This window comes from Esox lucius, chromosome 17, assembly GCF_011004845.1.
Source record: "Esox lucius isolate fEsoLuc1 chromosome 17, fEsoLuc1.pri, whole genome shotgun sequence".
Taxonomy (NCBI): domain Eukaryota; kingdom Metazoa; phylum Chordata; class Actinopteri; order Esociformes; family Esocidae; genus Esox; species Esox lucius.
In genome coordinates this window covers 21,891,164-21,910,059 of record NC_047585.1, presented here as the reverse complement: position 1 = coordinate 21,910,059, position 18,896 = coordinate 21,891,164, and the positions used below count along the sequence as shown (strand labels likewise).

At 39.0% G+C, this 18,896-nt stretch overlaps 2 protein-coding genes across 5 annotated transcripts in view; one reads left to right on the top strand and one right to left on the bottom strand.

Annotated features, from left to right (window-relative positions):
• Positions 1-49: 49 nt before the first annotated feature.
• nek4 (NIMA-related kinase 4) lies at positions 50-9,457 on the bottom strand. Of its 2 annotated transcripts, none has more exons than XM_010901094.5 (16): positions 9,114-9,457; positions 8,510-8,773; positions 8,158-8,355; positions 7,900-8,007; positions 7,650-7,804; positions 5,470-5,608; positions 4,681-5,313; positions 4,510-4,566; positions 3,313-3,453; positions 3,063-3,215; positions 1,815-1,881; positions 1,564-1,679; positions 1,385-1,473; positions 734-951; positions 425-561; positions 50-344 (listed from the first exon to the last, which is right to left on the bottom strand). In XM_010901094.5, the coding sequence occupies exons 1-16, from the start codon at positions 9,198-9,200 to the stop codon at positions 246-248; spliced, it is 2,661 nt and encodes an 886-aa protein (XP_010899396.2). In that variant the 5' UTR covers positions 9,201-9,457; the 3' UTR covers positions 50-245. The 2 variants fall into 2 exon arrangements, with proteins under 2 accessions (XP_010899396.2, XP_010899397.2); XM_010901095.5 differs by having other exon boundaries at positions 3,075-3,215.
• A 2,243-nt stretch (positions 9,458-11,700) lies between these two features.
• The window catches only part of camk1b (calcium/calmodulin-dependent protein kinase Ib), a 48,380-nt gene continuing 41,184 nt past the window's right edge, over positions 11,701-18,896 (top strand). Inside the window, exons 1-2 of one of the 3 annotated variants that reach the window (XM_010901098.4) lie at positions 11,701-12,242; positions 13,848-13,860. In XM_010901098.4, coding sequence (XP_010899400.1) covers positions 13,850-13,860 — 11 coding nt within the window. In that variant the 5' untranslated portion in view covers positions 11,701-12,242; positions 13,848-13,849. The remainder of the gene's footprint in view (positions 12,243-13,847; positions 13,861-18,896) is intronic. The other 2 variants (XM_034287424.1, XM_010901097.4) reach the window with 2 other exon arrangements.

The window sequence follows — 18,896 nt, the reverse complement described above, 5'->3', positions numbered from 1 at the left end:
TTCTTTACAAAAAAGTTGAAAAGGAAAGTTTTTCCTTTTTGACTTTTTTGCAGTGGTCTCTTAACATTTTCCAGAGCTGTATATAAATACAAAAATAAATTACATTTAAATGTAAATGTCTACTGTATGTCACTGAGTGTCCGCTAATGTATATGGGAGGATTTTTACTCACACCTGCAAGCCATTCAAAACCTTCCAAATTTGGTTCATGAAACAACAGTTGATAACCAATGCATTAGCTGATCCTAACCTTTGAAAGAAACGTCCTCAAAAAACTTTAACTGCCGCACCATTAATGCGTATGACTGGTACTTGTCCTCTCCCATCTGCTTACGAAGACACAGCTGTGGAGAGGAAAAAAAAAGATAACAGCCATGTCTTCCTGGATGCATTCTGCAACATGGATGGCATTTTGAATCTTTACCTCTCGTCTGTCTTCGTCATCCTCCTTTTCCATTATCTCCAGGACCCGGTGCAACAGCTTCAATCCCAGTCCCTTCACCACATCTGATCTCAGGAGCTCAATGGCTCTGCGGATCTTCGCCGGTCCAGATGTGGTGCCTTAGAAGTTGAATACAAAGAATGACGTTTCACAGACCCATTTAATGTACATATTTCAGTGATACATAAATGGTGAGTGATAAGCCTGTCACCAGAGCAATATTGCATTGAAACATATGCAAGTATGTAGACACCAGCTCTACTTTGCGAGCTCAGGGTGGCAGGGACTGACCTGTGGGCAATTCATTGAACTGGAACTCCTCTGGCTCCTCTCTTGCTTTCCCATGCAGCACCAGTGTGTCCCTGTACTTCCTACTGCGCTTGAACTCTGCCAGTGGAGTAGAGACAGATCTAACACCATCTAGCTCACAAACAGAATCCCTGCCATCCATTCGCAATGTCTGGGTCATCATCTGAACCAGATCCTGCATATCATGGGATTCACTGTTTCTGTAATATATAAAAAAATAAAATACATATTGTTGAAATGTATTACAAGAATCACTGCCAAAAGTGTTTCTGAAATGTATTGACTCAGGGTGGTGAATAACTAGCTAATCAAGCCTTAGTGTTTTATGTTTCAGTTCTATTTTAAGTGACAGTACAGAAAATTCTCAGGAGACATCCATTTCAATCAATCTTTAAGGCAACAAAATGGGAGAAAAAGTTCAAGAGGTTGAATATTCAATCTTGCAAGCAATATACAAACATCAGTTATCTCCCAACTCTGCATAGAGACATGGAACTGATATTCACTAGTTCATCTGACCCTGGGTAAGTAAAATAAGGATATAATCTCACAGAAACACTTCAAGGGGGTTCAAGTGGTTATATGAGTGTTGGGTGACACTGCTCCCAGAGAGCCAGACCAAGTTGGTTTTACCCCTCTTTGCAGTCCCCCTCTGAGCGGTCTGTTGAACTGGTGGAGGAGCAGCATTCATCCTCGTCTGACGGTCTGTTTAGCAACCTGTCCTGTTACAGAACACAACTGTCAATATACTGAAACAGTAAGTTACATCACTGAAAGCTACAGTTATTCAATGGGGAACAACCTATGGTTACCTTGTCAGTTTCCTTGCTCATGTCAGATACAGAGCGAGTAACAGCTGGATTCTGGAAGTCTTGTGGCTTATTATGTAAAGAGGCAGCATCATGCGATGACCTTACTGCATTGAGAACTGTAGGAAATAATAACATCATCAATAAGCAATACAAAGCAGAGCTACATTGTATAATCAAACAAAAAAAACCTTGCCAATTCCTTCTGGTCCTATTGGCATATGACATTGGTAACACAGGACAGAAGATTTAACCTGGTTGGTGGGGGTTCTCCTGGGACTGCCTCAGTCTTCTCCTTTCCCTGGCTGAGAGAGGGCGCTCCTGCAAGCAGTATCATTAACGTAAATATATCAACATCAATGTAGCAATGCTGGGAATAATAATCAGATGTGGTGTTACACAGTGCAAGAAATATGATTGTGACTTTTTTTTTATATCAGCAATCCCTAATAAACATTTTGTAATGTCAAAGTGGAATAAAAATTCTAAATCTAAAAATACTAATAAGCATTGGTTAAAAACATACAGTGCCTTGCAAAAGTATTCAGACTCCTGACTAATTCTGTCATTTTACTGAATTACAAATGGCACATTGACATTTTATTCCACAGGATAAAACACTGACACTATACAATAATTATTATATGGTGCAACTGTTGCTTCCATAGGCAGGCCTATTCAACCCCTGTGCTCCAGTTTCTTTTATCCATGTAGATTTTAGTAACAAGGACGCAATTTCTTTACCATTGACCCTCATCTGTGAACCATTAAACTACATTTTCTGGATAAAATCCACACTTTTAAAGAAGCATTGGTCAATGTTTGAAAGGAAAATGAGGACAGAAGAGCCTTTTTTAGAAGTTCAAGTAATACAAACAAAAAAAGTATTTACCCCTGGCTTTTTTTAGACACTGATGTACACAAAAACAGTATTTCTGGGACGTCCCAGAGTTGGTTAGTACCGTTTGTAACATACACTACATCATGACGACGAAGGAACATTAAATGCGAATCTGGAATAAGGTTGTTCAAAAGCACCAATTAGGAGCAGGACATACGAACATTTCAAAGACATCTTCTGGAGCACAGTAAAGTCCATTACTAAGAAATAGACAGAATATAGCACAACTGCAAATCTGTCTAGAACAGTAGCTCAAGTCCAAGTACTGATCTCAATCCTATTGAGAATCTGTCGATCTATCCAATTTAAAAACTGAGGTCCACAAGCATTGCCCAAGCAAATCTGACAAGAATGGGCCAAATTCACCCTGACACTTCACAAATCTACCAAATATTAATATGTAGGGTTTGATTACACATGCAAGCAACATCATTCCATTTTGATTTGTCTAACAAATATTTGTCAACATAAAACCAATGTCCCCATAAAATCATTTTTAGTTTCAGAGTTTTGAATGGAAATAAGTGAGAATTTACATTAGCACTACTATGGTACATTAATGGCCTCAACTCTGTGTTAGGGTTTAGTGCACTGATGTCACCTGTGGCAGTACATTGTTTTTGTCCTTGGTGGTGCTAATGGTTCTCATTGCTGCCCTGTTATTCTCTGTGTTTGTCGTGCTCCTCGGCTTCATTTCTACTCCCAGACCATCATCAGGAGGTGGGGGTAGAGGTCTAGGAGCTGCCTCTGTAAACTGGGGATAAACAAGAGTGGCTTGAAGCGTTTTTTATGTTCCAGAGTGCAGTTTTAGAGGACAAAGCCATGACAGTCATCCCAGTCACTGTCCTCACCTTGTCTTCATCACCCTGTATCCGCCCTCTGTCCTTGTGCCTGTGTTGACAGGAGACCAAGGGCTCAGACAAGGAGGGTGTACACGGAGGAGGCGTATCCTGCTCCACGACTGGAGACAGGGGCTGAATGTGCCAAGGTTCCTACAAACACAGATGAAACATAACCAGCGAGACACAGAGATTTACCCTTCTTAAACAGAAAAGTTGAATTAGGTGCTCGATTGTGGGAGTTCATCATTTTTTAACCAGGACACATCGACAGACAATTACACCATAAATTTCACTCTGGAACATAAAATCTATTTGGAACATTTCTAATTCATATAACTGTCTGCATATATCAAGAGCATTTCAGAAGGTTGGACAGTGAGTAGAGAATTCCTTATCAACCAGTATGGGCAGCGTCCCAAGGAAGATTCACACGCTCCTCAGAGGCCTGTAGTTTCTATCTTGAACAGCCTAACAAAATCAAGTGTTAAACAAGCACACACGGGTGAATGCTGATATCCTAAAGATTTCTGAGAATATGAAAGTTGAATCATACTTGGTCTATAAACATCTTCCACAATTTAGTAACCTGGTCCTCATGCTATTACGCACAATGCACATAAACCTGGAACAACTGCCATTCAAAGGTGGCCTTAGGGGGAAAGACCATCATTCAGCCCATCATTCTATGTCAATTATTGATTTTATCTCATCAAAATACTGCAAGGCGTGGCTCCAAATGGAGCAGTGTTTCTGACGTTTGATAATATAAATGTCCATTACATCCTGTCTTGCCAGAGTCATGCTCCTGTTTCAATAATGTTTCTTGGTCACAGTACAATTCAATTTGAATAAGCTTGATTGAAATGATGCTTGTTGAGACACAGATTTCGCCCACTCTTCCCTACTCAAGGCAATGATGAAGGTAAACTGCATCAATAAACCTTTCAGATTCAAGCAGAAACAGTGCTCCTATTATTTTCCTGGATAGTCACCTGCTGAAGTCTGATGTTTTGAAAACAAGCAGTCTCAAATACCTCTAAAGGATGTGGTATATTGACTGTGAAAGATGTGACATGAGTGTAAAGGATGCGATATATTGATTGTAAAGGACTTAATGAATTGTGTGTGGTTACCTACAGAAAAAAGTAACAAAGAATGTAACCACAACAGTAACCACAACAAGAACATAAAAAGAGTTAGTTTTACCCGTGTTATCACAGGAGGAAGGGGCTCTAGAAGCTTTTCCGTGGATTCCAAGCTCTCCTTCAAAGACAAGTGAATAACATAGAGGCTTACTACTATCACTGTCATTCACATGGTTTACTGCTGAATGTGCACTGTTAGCAGCGCATGACAGTATCATGCCATTGCACTCACTCTGATGTCTGCAGGATGATCCTGTGTGGGATCCTCTTTCAGAAGATTTGCAGTCTCATCTTTGTGATCTGTAGTTACTTGGAAAGCCTGTTCAGATGTTTCCTCTTTGAGTTCCCCTGCAGAAACATCCAAACGTATGCTCCCTTCAGAAGCTGGACTCTCCATGACCACATCTTTAAATAGATCCTTTGGATCATCCTTATTGTCCAGGGTCAAATTTTTCTCTCTAGAGTTTCTCAGTCTAATTCTGGGATTCTGAAGGCACTGCACTTCAGGTCCAGTGTTCCTCCTCTCCTCTCCCCTGCTAATAACACCGGAAACCAAACTGCAAGTGGGAGACACAGGGTGGGATGGATCCTGTTTCCCCCCCCTCCGCTCCTCCATGAGCCTCTTAGAGCACAGTGTGTCTGGTCTGCCCTTATGGCCTGTCTGGGGAGAATTCCCTCTATGGGCTTTTCTCCCCTCTTCCTCTGGCTGGATATCAATGTCAATGTTACTGATGGTAGCCAAGGATGCTTCAGTGCGGTTCAGATTGTCCAGTGTAGGGGATTTTAGTGTTCGATGTGCATGTGGTGTGGTGTTGTCTGTGATTCCATTATGCCCTCTGGGCTGCTGGCAGTTGAACTCTTCCTTCTATGGTTGAGAACAAAAATAGAACAAATACACCACAACTAATTGGACTTCATAAGCATAATTATAACTTCATGGTTTCTTTATATAATTATTATATATTTGTTACAATGATTAAAATGTTTTCCAGCACATTTTGTTTAGCTCTAGCACTCTCACCCTTTTCCCTCTAGTGTTTGGGTCTGCCGGAGGACATTTAAGGAGGCGCTCAGGTCTTAGCTGAGACGAAACCACAGAAGCAGCACCATTGGGTCTGATACTGCCACCAACCATTTTCTTTCTGGACTTGGCAGTTTTCCTAGAAAGTGAACACCACAAAAAGACATCCAAGATGAGATCAATACAACACACTAAATTGACTAAATATTGGCTCATCATAAATATGCAAGGAAAATAAAGTACAAAACAAGGAGCAACTCCAGCCTGTGAGCAGATTAAATCCAGCCCATGGTAGGTTTAACTAAATAAAAAACAGTTGTTTAGTAGTATTACCGAGATAGACATACATTAGATAGACAAACATTATTCAATCAAATATAGTACAGTATACTATACCATATATACTGTATATACAGAACAGACATCAAAACTTTTGCATTAAAAGTAGAGCTTTGGCACTATGTTTATCAATATAACTCTCAGCTATATTTACATTTCTATTTGGTGTCTTAACCTTTTGAGGAAGAGAGAGTTGTGTGTGTGTCAATCTGGACTCTGATAAATGTGTGTGTTTTTATAGGAAGAAGGGAGAGGGATTTGAGATTTGTGTGTGTCAATCTGCACATGATGGGCAGGGAGAATATAAAGCGCCCCCATTAGATGTTGTGCATTTATTTATCCTTTTTCACATTGAATTTGGTTAGGTCTTTCTGTGGGTTGTAGTAAAAAACTAAAAAACTGCTGTTGATGCAGATTAGTCTGGAAAGGTTTCAAAGACATTCCTTAAGCTCTGGAGCCACCAAACCACAGCCAGAACTATACTGTCCAAATAGAGAAAGTTTGGTATAGTAGTGAATCTTCCCTGGAGTGTACATCCTGCTAAAATCTCTACGAGAAAGGCTGAACGCTCCAAAAAATAAATCTGAAGAACATCCAGGGATCAACAGGCCTTTCTAGCCTCAGCCAAGGTTAGGTTCCATGACTTTATTAGAAAGACACTTGGTGAAAACGGTATTCATGGTCGAGTATGAAGGCAGAAACCACAGATCACTAAGAACATGAATGCTTGTGTCAAAGTTCGCAAGAAAAAAAAAGCACCTGGATGATTCTCAAGAGTTCTAGGATAATGATCTATGGATAAATGAGTCAGAAGTAGAAATATTTGCGCAACATAGGCCTGATTATGTCTGGCAAAAAACAAACATTGCATTGCACATTAAGAAGCTCATACCAACAGTCAAGCAACATGGTGGCAGTGTCACCCCATTGAGATGTTGTTGCAGGACATGAAATTAATAGTCTATGCTAGAAAACCCACAAATGTCACTGAGTTTAACCAGTTTTGTGTTGAGGATAGCCAAAATCCTTCCATGACACTGTGATAAACTGATCAATAACTACAGGATGTGTGTGGAGCGATAACATTTTCACACAGGTATTTCACGGGCATCATGTGTAATTAAACTTTCTATAATAAATGTAATAAGTGTCTAAATGTTTTATTGTTCGTTCACTCAAGTTCCCTTTCATCTAATACTAGGTTTTGGTTAAAGATCTGATAAAATTCAGTGCCAAAAAGATTACTTTTTCATTCCACTATCTTTGTCACATTGTCTGAAAATAACTTTTAATACTTCCTATTTTGCTATGCAGTACACAGTTTGAAGTTAAATGTAACATGTTGTAATGTAAAAAGGAGAATCAGAGACACATTTTGTCTAGCAAATGTACAGAACTAATAAATAAATGGGATCAGGTGTCATAGGGAAGATGAACAGATAGCTAAGCACTTGGTATAATGACACTTGGCAAGGTATCAGGGTGAAATGCAGGTATTATGACATTAACATACGGAAATAAGCACACTTTCTCCCATTTTACAGAGTTTTTGCTTGTTCTGTGGAAAACACGTTGTTTTCTTTTCTCATCAGTTAGCACCCTGACTCTTGAATGTTTAAAACAATATCAAAAGTGTTTAGAAACGATAACTGATCATACATTTTTTTTTTTTTTAACAACAGACATTTTCTGGCCAGCAAATTTACGTTTATAAACTTATCAGAAGGAAATAAAAATATTTGCAGCCTTCTGATGAATTTCTGTTGTCTGTTGTGGCCCTCCAGCCAAAACGTTCGCATTCTGACACAGAAAGAGACAGCAAAACAAATGAAGCCACCTACTCTTTGGTGGCTTCTAAAAACATGCTGATTTGTCGTTTGATGTATGGCTGACGTAGGATGAGTTTGACGTCGGGTCTGTCCTCTGGTCTTTTACAGAGCATATTCTTTATCAGCTCTCCCAGCTGAGGGTCGTACTTACTTGGCATTTGAGGCAACTGGATGACAGAAAAATAGATCACTGAATCTAGTAGTAGACAATTAATCTTCAGTAACATGACTACTTATTTGGGAAATATGTAAGGTTGTTTACCTTTCCCTCTACAATACGGTACACCAGAGAGTTCATGTCTCTGGCATTGAAAGCATGTTTCAGGGTAGACATCTCGTACACACAGCAGCCCAGTGCCCACACATCAGACTGGAAAAAAAAAAGGAAGGTTGAAGTTGGGAAATGAAAAGGCCAAACGTATGCACAAATGTATCCACCTCCTTAGATTGTGTCTGGTTCAACAGAAGTGCTGCTGCTTTAACAGTGATGATCTCACCCATTGACCTAAGAACACGGTACCTTGTGGTTGTAGGGTTTGTTGGAGAACAGCTCTGGGCTCATGTAGTACGGAGTTCCTATCAGAGTGCTGGCCATGTCGTTCTGATTCTCCAGAACCCGGGCAATACCAAGGTCTCCCACTTTGATTATGTTAGTCTTGGTCAAGAAGATATTCTGGGTCTTCAGGTCCCGGTGCAAAATATGTTTCTCATGTAAATACTACAAGTCGACAAAGAAACAAGTCAGATGTTGTCACGTTAAACCCCAGCATCAACCTAAAGTAATGAACTGGCAAAAGAGATGATGCTGCAGCAGCATATCAATTACACAGAGAATCTCAGGCATAATTTAATTAGATGCACTTCAAATGTACCTGGAGAGCCATTGCTATCTGGACAAACCACTCAACCACCTGCCTTTCAGGCAGGAGTTCTCCCTTCTGTTGTTTTAGTCTATGGTAGAGGTCGCCTCCCTCACAGAAGCCCATGACAATGTAGAGCTGACAGTCTTCTTCCCAAGACTCCCTGTATGTCACGATGTTTGGGTGTCGTAGTTGCGAAAGAAGCTGAGCCTCTTGTTCCGCCGCTCGACGCTCACGTTTCGATGACGTGCTCAAGTTTAACTTCTTTATGACATACTGAAAAATACAAGAAACGAGTTCGATTTCGCGTTATATTTTACTGGGCAATAATCAAGTCCAGACAGACTTATGTTGTACTAAATGCGCACAAATTATGCACTTCTTTCCTTTTTATCTACTTGATTTTGATCCACATATGCACTACTAAGTTGGTTGATAAAACACGTTAGTACTACAGTACTGAAGCTTAGTTTAGTTAGCTAGCTTACTTTAGCGGGCTACCTTGCGAACTTGGGAACTATAGCCAGTAGGCTACTATACGTACAAAGACAAATGGGGATTATAGGAGTCGATTATAGGAAATTACATATTTCTACATACGTTGTTGTATTCTTACCTGTTTACGGTCGGTTTTGTGTTTCACCAAATTCACCTCTCCATAACTCCCCTTTCCAACAACTCTAATAAAAATGTAGTCATTCATGATTTCGAATTGTTCAATTATTACAAACTCGTCTTCCCCCAGCTCCAAAGGGTACAATTTAGCTACTTAACAGAAACCCTCTGCACATCTCCCATTTGTTGCACATAATAAATCCATTCTTCTAACTTAAAAAGTGTATTCTAAATTAGCAACTAGACGACTTTCAAAACACAGGAAATCATCAGCAGCTTTTTCGTCACTAGGCAACTCATCAACGTCGACGACGGTTTGAGGGTTGTGCGAACAAGACAAACGCACCCATTCATCCCACAGCTCCATCTAGGGTTGAAAGAGAGAAAACAAAATGTACTTGCATCATTCGTATGTTCATCCGGACACTGAATAACCTTGATCCTTTTTTCCCCCTCATTATTTGTTGTATTGTTTTTCAAGGCTTTTATTGAGTATTCGAATCATAGTGAGACATCTGTCGAGAAGTCAGCTGTGAAGGGAAGAGGTCCTGGCGTCAAGCACACTGCATATTGCATGGTGCCAGGATACAAATATTTATTATTATCATAGTTCCAGTTTGCAGTTAAAGGGTCCACCGTGCATCAAGCTAGGTTTGAAGTGTTAGAATTGGAAAATCTTGGTCTCAAAAACTCCAGCAAGCCTTCTGGCAACATCAAACCGAGATTTTTTCTTTTTGCCACTCTACCATAAAGGCCACTTTTGTGAAGCATCTGGGCTATTGTTTAAGTATGCATAGTGTATCTCAGCTCAGTCACGAAAAACTGTAACTCTTTTTGAGTTGCCATAATCATCTTGGTTGCCTTCCTGACTAGTGCCTTGGCACCTTCATACTCCGTTTTTGAAATTCTCAATTGAGCCATATTCCCTCAGTTTCTTAACAATAGACTTAGTGTGCACTGGGGGAAATTCAATGAATTGGAAGTGTTCTTATATCCTATCCCTGATTGATGCTTTTGAACCACTATTCCGTATTTGGTTTGAATGTTACTTTGTTTTCATGATGTAGTTTTTGATAGGAATTGTACTAACCAACTCTGGGACCTCCTATAAATAGCACCATGGCTCATTCATGTGTGTCATAACAAAGGGGGTGAATATATATGTAGTATATAATGTATTCAATACTTTTCTGTTAATTTAGAACAATTTGCAGATTTTATTTTTCACTCTGAGATTATGCCTTTTCTTGCTGACCAGTGGAAAAAGCTCCTAATTAAATACATGTTGTAACAGATTAAAATGTGGAAAGGTCCAAGGGGTAAACACTTGTGAGGGCCTCTTTATACACTGTTTTATGTGGGTAAAGTCTACGGCTATGGCATTGGCTGAACTGTCTTAACAGGCAATGAATCTTATAAATATTCAGCATTTTACTAAAGCCCTTGGCCATCATTGTGGTTCATATCTTGGTTGGTTATCAAGATGATACTTACAGTTTCATTTCAACATTTCAAATATTTTTCTTTATAGACAAAGAAATGTGTCTGCCTGTGTAAACCCAGCTTAAACGTGTCCAGTTGCATCATAAAACCATAATTTATTGACTTAAACTTCTGGATCAATTAATTTATCAAATAATTTCAACTTTCATTTTTGGCAAGCCAACATATTTCAATAAAAATTATATAATGTAGGTCTGTCACTATAGCAAATAAGTAGACATGCGGGCTTATATTCAAGATTGTTTATTTGCTTTGCTACCAAAGTCAGCATATACAGCAGTAGAAAAAGGGAAAACAAATGGATTAATAATGCATTTGCCAAAAAAGTTGAGCATCCATACACACTTACTCATAGTCAGTCAAACATGTATCCATTCAAACAGACACACACAAACCCACTTTGTGTAAACATTTTTGTCACTTATTGTGTTAATAGTAGTACATCATATAATGCTTCATGTTTACTATACAAATATGTTAATACCATCTAATGGTGGATTGGCAATCTGGTGTGCAGATAATGGTTTTAAAGTATTATAAAATCTACATAGGACTTCATCTCTCCCCTGCAGGAGAGTTATAAAGCAATGCCACGTTGCTACACAATTTCCAGAAATTACAGACCGACCACACATTTTACCTACAAATAAAGCCTCATCTTTAACCAAAGGATTTCATGACTTGTGTTTTTGGGGGCCCCTTTAAGACCAAGCCTATGGACAAAAGTCTGACTACCACAGGAGGCAGCACTGCATAGCCATGCAGGTGAATGTTATTTTTTGCAATGTGAGAGCTGAAACAGACAGTCAAACGCATCTGCCAATGCTGCATTACCTTTAATACAATATGTTTATCGAAAAGTCTCTCTGAAAAGTAAGGAAAATGATCCTGTAAATCTTGGACTTGCCTGCAAGTTGAGGTCAATTTCCAATAGGAACATGTATGTAGTTACGTACAGTACAATCCCGTGGAATACCCTGCAGGACATTCCAATTCTGCAAGACACACGTTCTGATATGAATAATGCATCTGCCGTATTCCTTTTTCTTAAAGAACAATCTTCAATATAGTGTCCTGCAACAGTGGTCCATAATCAAGGCGATATCCTGTAGAACTTCCTCATTCTTGTAGAAGGGTAACAACGACTTGTAGGCTCATCTAAGTGAAACTTCACCCTGGGAAATAGGTGCTTCCGATAAAGCTAATACCATTACTTAATTACTATACAATAACTAATGCCAACTGGATCCATTTTCAGAACAACTAAGAACCAAGGGAAGAACGAGGCTACATTACAAAGTCAGGGATCTTTATTTATGAAATCGAAAGTAGATTGTTGCAGGTGTTTCTGGTTTGGAATTTCGATTTGGATTGCCGTTCAATACAATGTTTCTCAGTCGGATTTCGTTTTTCCATGAATTCCCATTTTTCATAGGTTGGAGATTTCCGAGTTACCACTTTCTGTTGTAGTCGTCAACGCGGCATTAACCACTCCCTCCGCCCATTGCCCTGACGTTAGGAGTGTGCTGTTGTGGTTTTCGAATACAGTTTTTCTGCGAGCGCCGTGAGTCCAAATTGGCGAAGCATTAAAGAAAGGAGCTACCTTCGACATCAGTGCAATTCACAGGTAAGAGCGGGAATAATGTTTGTCATGATTTACCACTAGATCCGCAACATTTTAATTATTGAAATATCCCTGATGTAGTTGCTATATGGATCCATGCACTAAGTGCTGGAATAGTTATCTTGTACTTGACTTATAATAAAATAATTTGAAACGGTAAACCATATCTTTAATGTTTTCCTTTTTTAATATAATATCCTAATACTTTACTTTAATAATGTATGGAAAGTAATTGTTTCGCCCAGCTGGTTCACCTCCCAGAGTAAAACTAAGCTATACAACTGCCAGATAGTCCAAACGACATGCCCCACCAAACGATGCGTTCATTCATATATAAAATCCAAGATACTATGGAGTTGCGTCCGCATTGAATAGTAGAGATTAGTCTTCGACAAAAAAAATCAAGCTCATACTCAATTGAGATTTTCCATTGAACTTTAATCTGTGTTTGAAAAAACAGCCCGAAGTGTATTTTTCAGTAGACATTAGTGCAAAGGGTAATGGAAGTATAAACTTAAAGCGATGTTTAATTGTCAGTCAAATTTGATTCAAATTTAGAGTACTCAAATGGATTATAACTTACTGTACAAATCTCCTTGTAAAGTGCTTTACTGAACTAGAATGCTTAAGGTATTTATTTTTGTCTCTAGTTCTTTCTCTCTCACACACACTCACGTCCTCACTACCATTACACAAGTTAGCTCGAAAGGAGAAGGTAGCTTATCAATGAATAGGCTAATTTTGAAATGGCTTTGTTTAGTGTCATTGACACTGGTGTCTCAGATAAGCATTGGTTTCAGATCAGGAGGCGTTTACTACAATGGCTAAAAGTGTCTAGAGACACCATACATTTGCTTAAGCCTAATCTGGAATTACTATTATGCTTTGCCATAAAAATAATTTTTGAACTTACTCAGTTGCCATTTTTCCTCTGTGCATCTCTGACCCTGTTGTCTGTACAGGGAATGACACTGACTGATTCTTCGATTCTGACAGAAACACAGACACCCTCCTTGGTGGTGGAGCCGGTCTGGGCCAAATCTCCTTAACTGCTCCCTATTCGGATCCACTTCTGAAACTTTGACGGCTATGTTAATTAAACAGTCCAATTATACATATGTAAATAATAGCAGATGTGTAAATCAGGGAATTATCCTTGTCAGTAAGTGAATAATGACATTAAGAAAGATAATCTGGAGCATTTTACAAGACAGATTGTACTCAGTGTTGAGCTTTAGAGAAATAGTCACTGTTTTTAATTTAGTTTACTGAAGGCCAAAGGAAAGGGGCCTGAGGATGAGATGTGTGCACTGGACTAAAAGGAGCCAATGGGTGATGAGCAAATGATTCTCCCCACTTCCTGTGTGTGTGTGTGTGTGTGTGTGTGTGTGTGTGTGAGTGTGTGCGCGTGCGTGCGGAACAGGCGTGGCTGTGTTTATATCTCTGTATGTGGGAGTCTGGTTTGAACTTGTTTAAAAGGGGACTACTATCGGTTTTGCTGGCTGCAAGCCTGTGCGGTCAAAAGTTTCAGATAGTCCCAGTTTGTCAAACAGCGTCCTCATACATGAAAGCACTTCAGTGTGTGTGTTTCTTCTATTCACTGCGCAGCCATGGGAAACCAGTGAGTACAGCGTTTCTGTCAATAAGCTTCATAACAGTACATGCTGCATGTCAAGTTACTCTTAGTAATGTTGCTATGGTTAAATGTTTCCAACCATAAAACCTGCTCGATCCTGTGACCTTCCAGAAATGCTTTTTGGCAACTTGATGTTTATTGATGAATGCAAACAGTGAATGAAACAGAAAAACATGTTCCTCTGCAAACCTTTTCAGCAGCTCAACCTGCATGTGCTCTTCTACAACTTCCCTCTAACTGTTCCCTGATCCACTCCAGTCCACTCCTATGCAAGTCTAATATAAAATAATACATGCTTGTTTTAAGGTATTATCCCTTGCTCATTTGAAACCTTTGGCCGATGTCTTTTGACCCTTTAGCGAACTCAACTTCAGCTATGAGCGTGAATGAAGATCGATGAACATAAATTGTAGGTCTTGGCAAAATCTAAAAATGTCTTTGTCCATTTGCTTGTCCAGTTCAATTGAGTTACAGATGTCTTGAGCATTTTGGAGTAGTATGCTGATACTTTATAATTAAAAAATAATATATTTTGCCAGTAAAGTGAAATTAGCATATTGTAATAAATTACATTGATACAACACATTAGTCTATAACTGTGTTTTAGGAAGAAGTACACAAAAAAATCTCTCAAAAATAAAATCTGAAAGCATGAGATTGACCCATCTGATATGCCATACAATTTTGTGCAATTTAAATTACATGCAGCATGAATATGAAGCAGACTCCACTTGCACGCGCTTCCCAGCTAGGTAATGTCAGCTCACAAAACACTTGAGGCTGACCAAAAAACATCCTGGACTAGAGCCCAGAAAACTGTGTCTGTAGCTGTGTTAATCAAGAACAAAAAGGTGAATGTATTTCAACGCCTCAGTCAAATTCCTTTTCTTAATCCTATTGAAAATCTGTGGCACTGTTTCAAGTTGTTACGTATGCATCATCTGACTGTGTGCAAAGTTGGTATACGCTTACCAAAATATTTATAGTAGTTATTGCAGCTTTTGGTGGCTCTAACAAACATTAAAGTGTTTGAATACTTAAGTAAGAGTATGTATAGTTAAAAAGAAATAATGAAACCCTTTGCAATAACTGATTTGAAGGGTCAGTGTTTTAAGAACAAATATCAAACCAAACAATCTGTCAGTGTACCATTTGTAATTCAGTAAATATGAGAACAGGAGTCACACACAAACATGCATACACAAATCAGCCATAACATTATGAACACTGACAAGTGAATGACACTGACACGCCCTTGTGGGGTGTTCCCTGTCTGCAGTTGTCAGTACCTATCAAACGTGGTCCAAGGAAGGAAAAGCGGTGAACTGGTGACAGGGTCATTGGCAGCCATTGCTCATTGATGCACGTGGAGAGCGAAGGCTGGGCTGTGTGTTTCCGATCCAACAGATAAGCTACTGTAGCTCAAATTGCTGTGTACTGATAGAAAGATGTCAGAACAGACAGTACATTTCAGTTTGTTGTGTATGGGGCTGCGTAGCTGCAGACCAGTCAGGGTGCCCATGCTGACCCCTGTCCACTGCCGAAAGCGCCTACAATGGGGGCGTCAGACCTGGACCACAAAGCAATGCAAGAAGGTGTCCTGGTCTGATGAATCATGTTTCCTTTTACATCACGTGGATGGCCGGGTGCATGTACGTCGCTTACCTGGAGATCACATGGCACCAGGATGCACTATGGGAAGAAGGCAAGCCGGGCGAGGCTGGGAAACCTTGGGTCCTGCCATTCATGTGGATGTTACTCTGACACGTACTATCTGTTTTGATGGCAAATGGGGGACCTACACAATATTAGGCAGGTGGTCATAATGTTATGGCTAATCGGTTTATATACATATATGCATACAGCTGTTGCCAAATGTATTGAAAACACTTTTTTCAAAGACCTCACATTGTTTCTAATAAATAAGTTGAAAATTACCACATTATTTGGTCTCCAGAATTATCTTTTGAATATTACAGAACCTTTGTTTTGGTAATATAAACAGATATGGCATTGACCAAAGTATTGACACTCTAGACTCAACATTTGGTAGCACAGCCTTTGGCTAAAATAACTGCAGTCAAGTGCTGCCATGAATGAGCTTGCTGCACCTTAATTATATTTAAATTTGGACTCATTGCTGGCAACTTCAGGAGAGTTCAGTGTTTTGCCTTTAACCATTTCTGAGTGCTTTTTTAAAATGTGGTTGGAGTCATTGATCTAGGTGCTTTTTTTAAGCCATTTGAATAATCATTTGCTGGGATCTTCCATCAATGTGTCTTTTGCTGCCAAATCCAGAAAAGTTTACTACAGTTGCATGGTGTTAAACCTCTAGATATTATTACATTTTGTGGAAACCAGAAACATCAATGTCTCTGGAGGTGAACCTGTATCCTTAAGGTTATCCATAATTTTTTTTATCTGATCTTAGACATCTCCCTAGTTTCTTCTCTATATGCTCGTCGTGGTACAGTAACACAAAAAAGGAGACTCCTTTTATTAATTTATTAACTGGTTGGATTAGTGATTTTTATATTGCACAGTTGAGGTCAATTCAAAAGTAAAGGAGAATGAGCTGCTTAAAATCCAATATCTAACTGCTTTTACAAGTGGCCAATAATATTGTTTGGACATTTTACTATTCCTTTTTGTAGGAGTTAGTAAATTATCTCATTATTTGTTTGTTCACTCTGTAAACCAAAGCAATGCATATGGAGATACCGAAAGATGTTTATCAAACTGTATACAAATTCTGTTGTTTATTATTGCTTAGTATTGTTTGCAGCTAACCTGCCCTTTGAGCACAGTGCAGATGATAGAATGAGGAAGCCACAGAATAAACGAAATGCAACCAGATCGGAAAGGTCTAGAAGGCTTCCTATATTATTAAATTAGAATAACTGTTAGGGTTCTCTCTCTGTAACACATTTGACTAGACTTCCTCCTACTGCTTCCCCAAGCAGATAGCTTTGCATGCTGGTCTCTGAAGCCGACTTCTGATTTCTCTTCCTTTTCTTTGTAATTTCTATTACAAAGAAGTGGCATGAAATAAAATATAAAAAAATATCTCTTGATTAAACCATTGAAACGTGGTCACTTTTGTTATATCCTCTTATATAAAATTCAAAGGGGAAAATGCAAATGGTTTAGGTGAGAAATTGTTGCCTTCTTCACTCTCATCCTTACTTGCTGAAATACACACAGCTCAAATCCATCACTGTTCAGAGTTAAGACCAATATGTTTAACATGCAGTTGAAATTTAGAACAAGAAACTCTGGAAACCACCTTTTTCTTATTGTAGCATTCCTGTCAGTGATCTAAATTGTAAATATAGGTATTGAAACAGCCCTGAGTTGTCTGTTGATGTTCTCACCTCTCTATATGCTCTCTCACCTCACACTAAAACCTCTGTAACTAAAATGAACATGGCCTGAGCTTTTATTAGCTGTTAAACCTGGTGCAATAGGTAGTTGCCAATAAAATGTCACAATACAATGCTGAATGTTTTATATTTATGTAGTTCAGCCAGCCGCAACTAACATTGATAAATCACTGGATTTGAACCCAGGGTCTCCCACATACGTAGCTGTGTCTTTAACCACTACAACACAGTGCTATACATGTACCCTGTATCGGTATAGCATCTCGACATTAGATCATTTTGCCATGCATTGACATGACACACAGTTTAAATATTTCGCTAGACTGACCATTAAGCATGGTGTTAAACTGACTAACGTTTCTTATTATGTTTACCTCCACCACAAATAGCATCTATTAATTCTATGGCTTTTGCCACTGGCCGTTTTAACAGCTTATTAGCCAGTAAGAGGCTTACTAGTATCGAACATACTACTTGGAATATTCATAAGAATTGAGCAATTACTAGCGAGACTGAATATGAATTTTACACTGCCAAAACTGTTTCATGGTGCATAAACGTTTTCTTTCATTCGTGAATTAAATCTTTACAATAACTCGTAATATAGGTGACGATAACTAACGTTTTTGTCAAGTGAAAAGAATCGTGGAAACACCTGCTCTTTTTCTGCCCAAGGGATTTTGAGTCTATATTACTCCAAAAGGCATGCACAGATGCATACTTTGAAAATCCACCAGAAATAGTTGCAATATAAACAGTTTTATTTTAGGCTTACTATAACGTAGCTACTATAGGTTGTAACCAGCAAAGCTTTTGTCTATCCTGACCTAAAAAGCATGCACAGATGCATACTTCGAATATCTACCAGAAATAGTCGCAATATAACCATGAATAGTTTTATTTTAGACTTACTATAACACAGCTACTGAAGGTTGTTGCCAGCAAAGTTTTTGTTTGTCCGGAACAAATCCTAATGCATATATTGTTTTGTATGTGACGAGATTTGAATGTGGGACCTATTGGTTACAAGTCCACATCTCTAACCTATACGCTATTTAACAAGGGTCGGTCAATCGGGTGGGCGGGCTCTCATGTGGATGCACTGAGCAGGCTAGACTCTTGGGGAGCAGAAAAGAACTATCAAAAGACCTGCATAAAAAGGTAATGGAACTTTATAAAGATAATGAATGGAATGATATAAAAATGATATAAAAAGATATCCAAAACCTTGCAAATGTCAGTCAGTACTGTTCAATCACTTATTAAGAAGTAGAAAATTCAGAGATCTCTTGATACCAAGTCAAGGTCAGGTAGACCAAGGAAGATTTCAGGCAAAACTGCCAGAAGAAATGTTTGGGATATAAAGAAAAACCCACAGGTAACCACAGGAGAAATACAGGCTGCTCTGGAAAAAGACGGTGTGGTTGTTTCAAGGAGCACAATACGACGATACTTGAACAAAAATTTGCTGCATAGTCGAGTTGCTAGAAAGAAGCCTTTACTGCACCAATGCCACAAAAAAGCCTGGTTCCAACATGCCCGACCATACCTTGACACGCCTCACAGCTACCGGCAAATTGTAATTTGGAGTGACAAGACCAAAATAGAGCTTTATGGTCACAACCATAAGCGCTATGT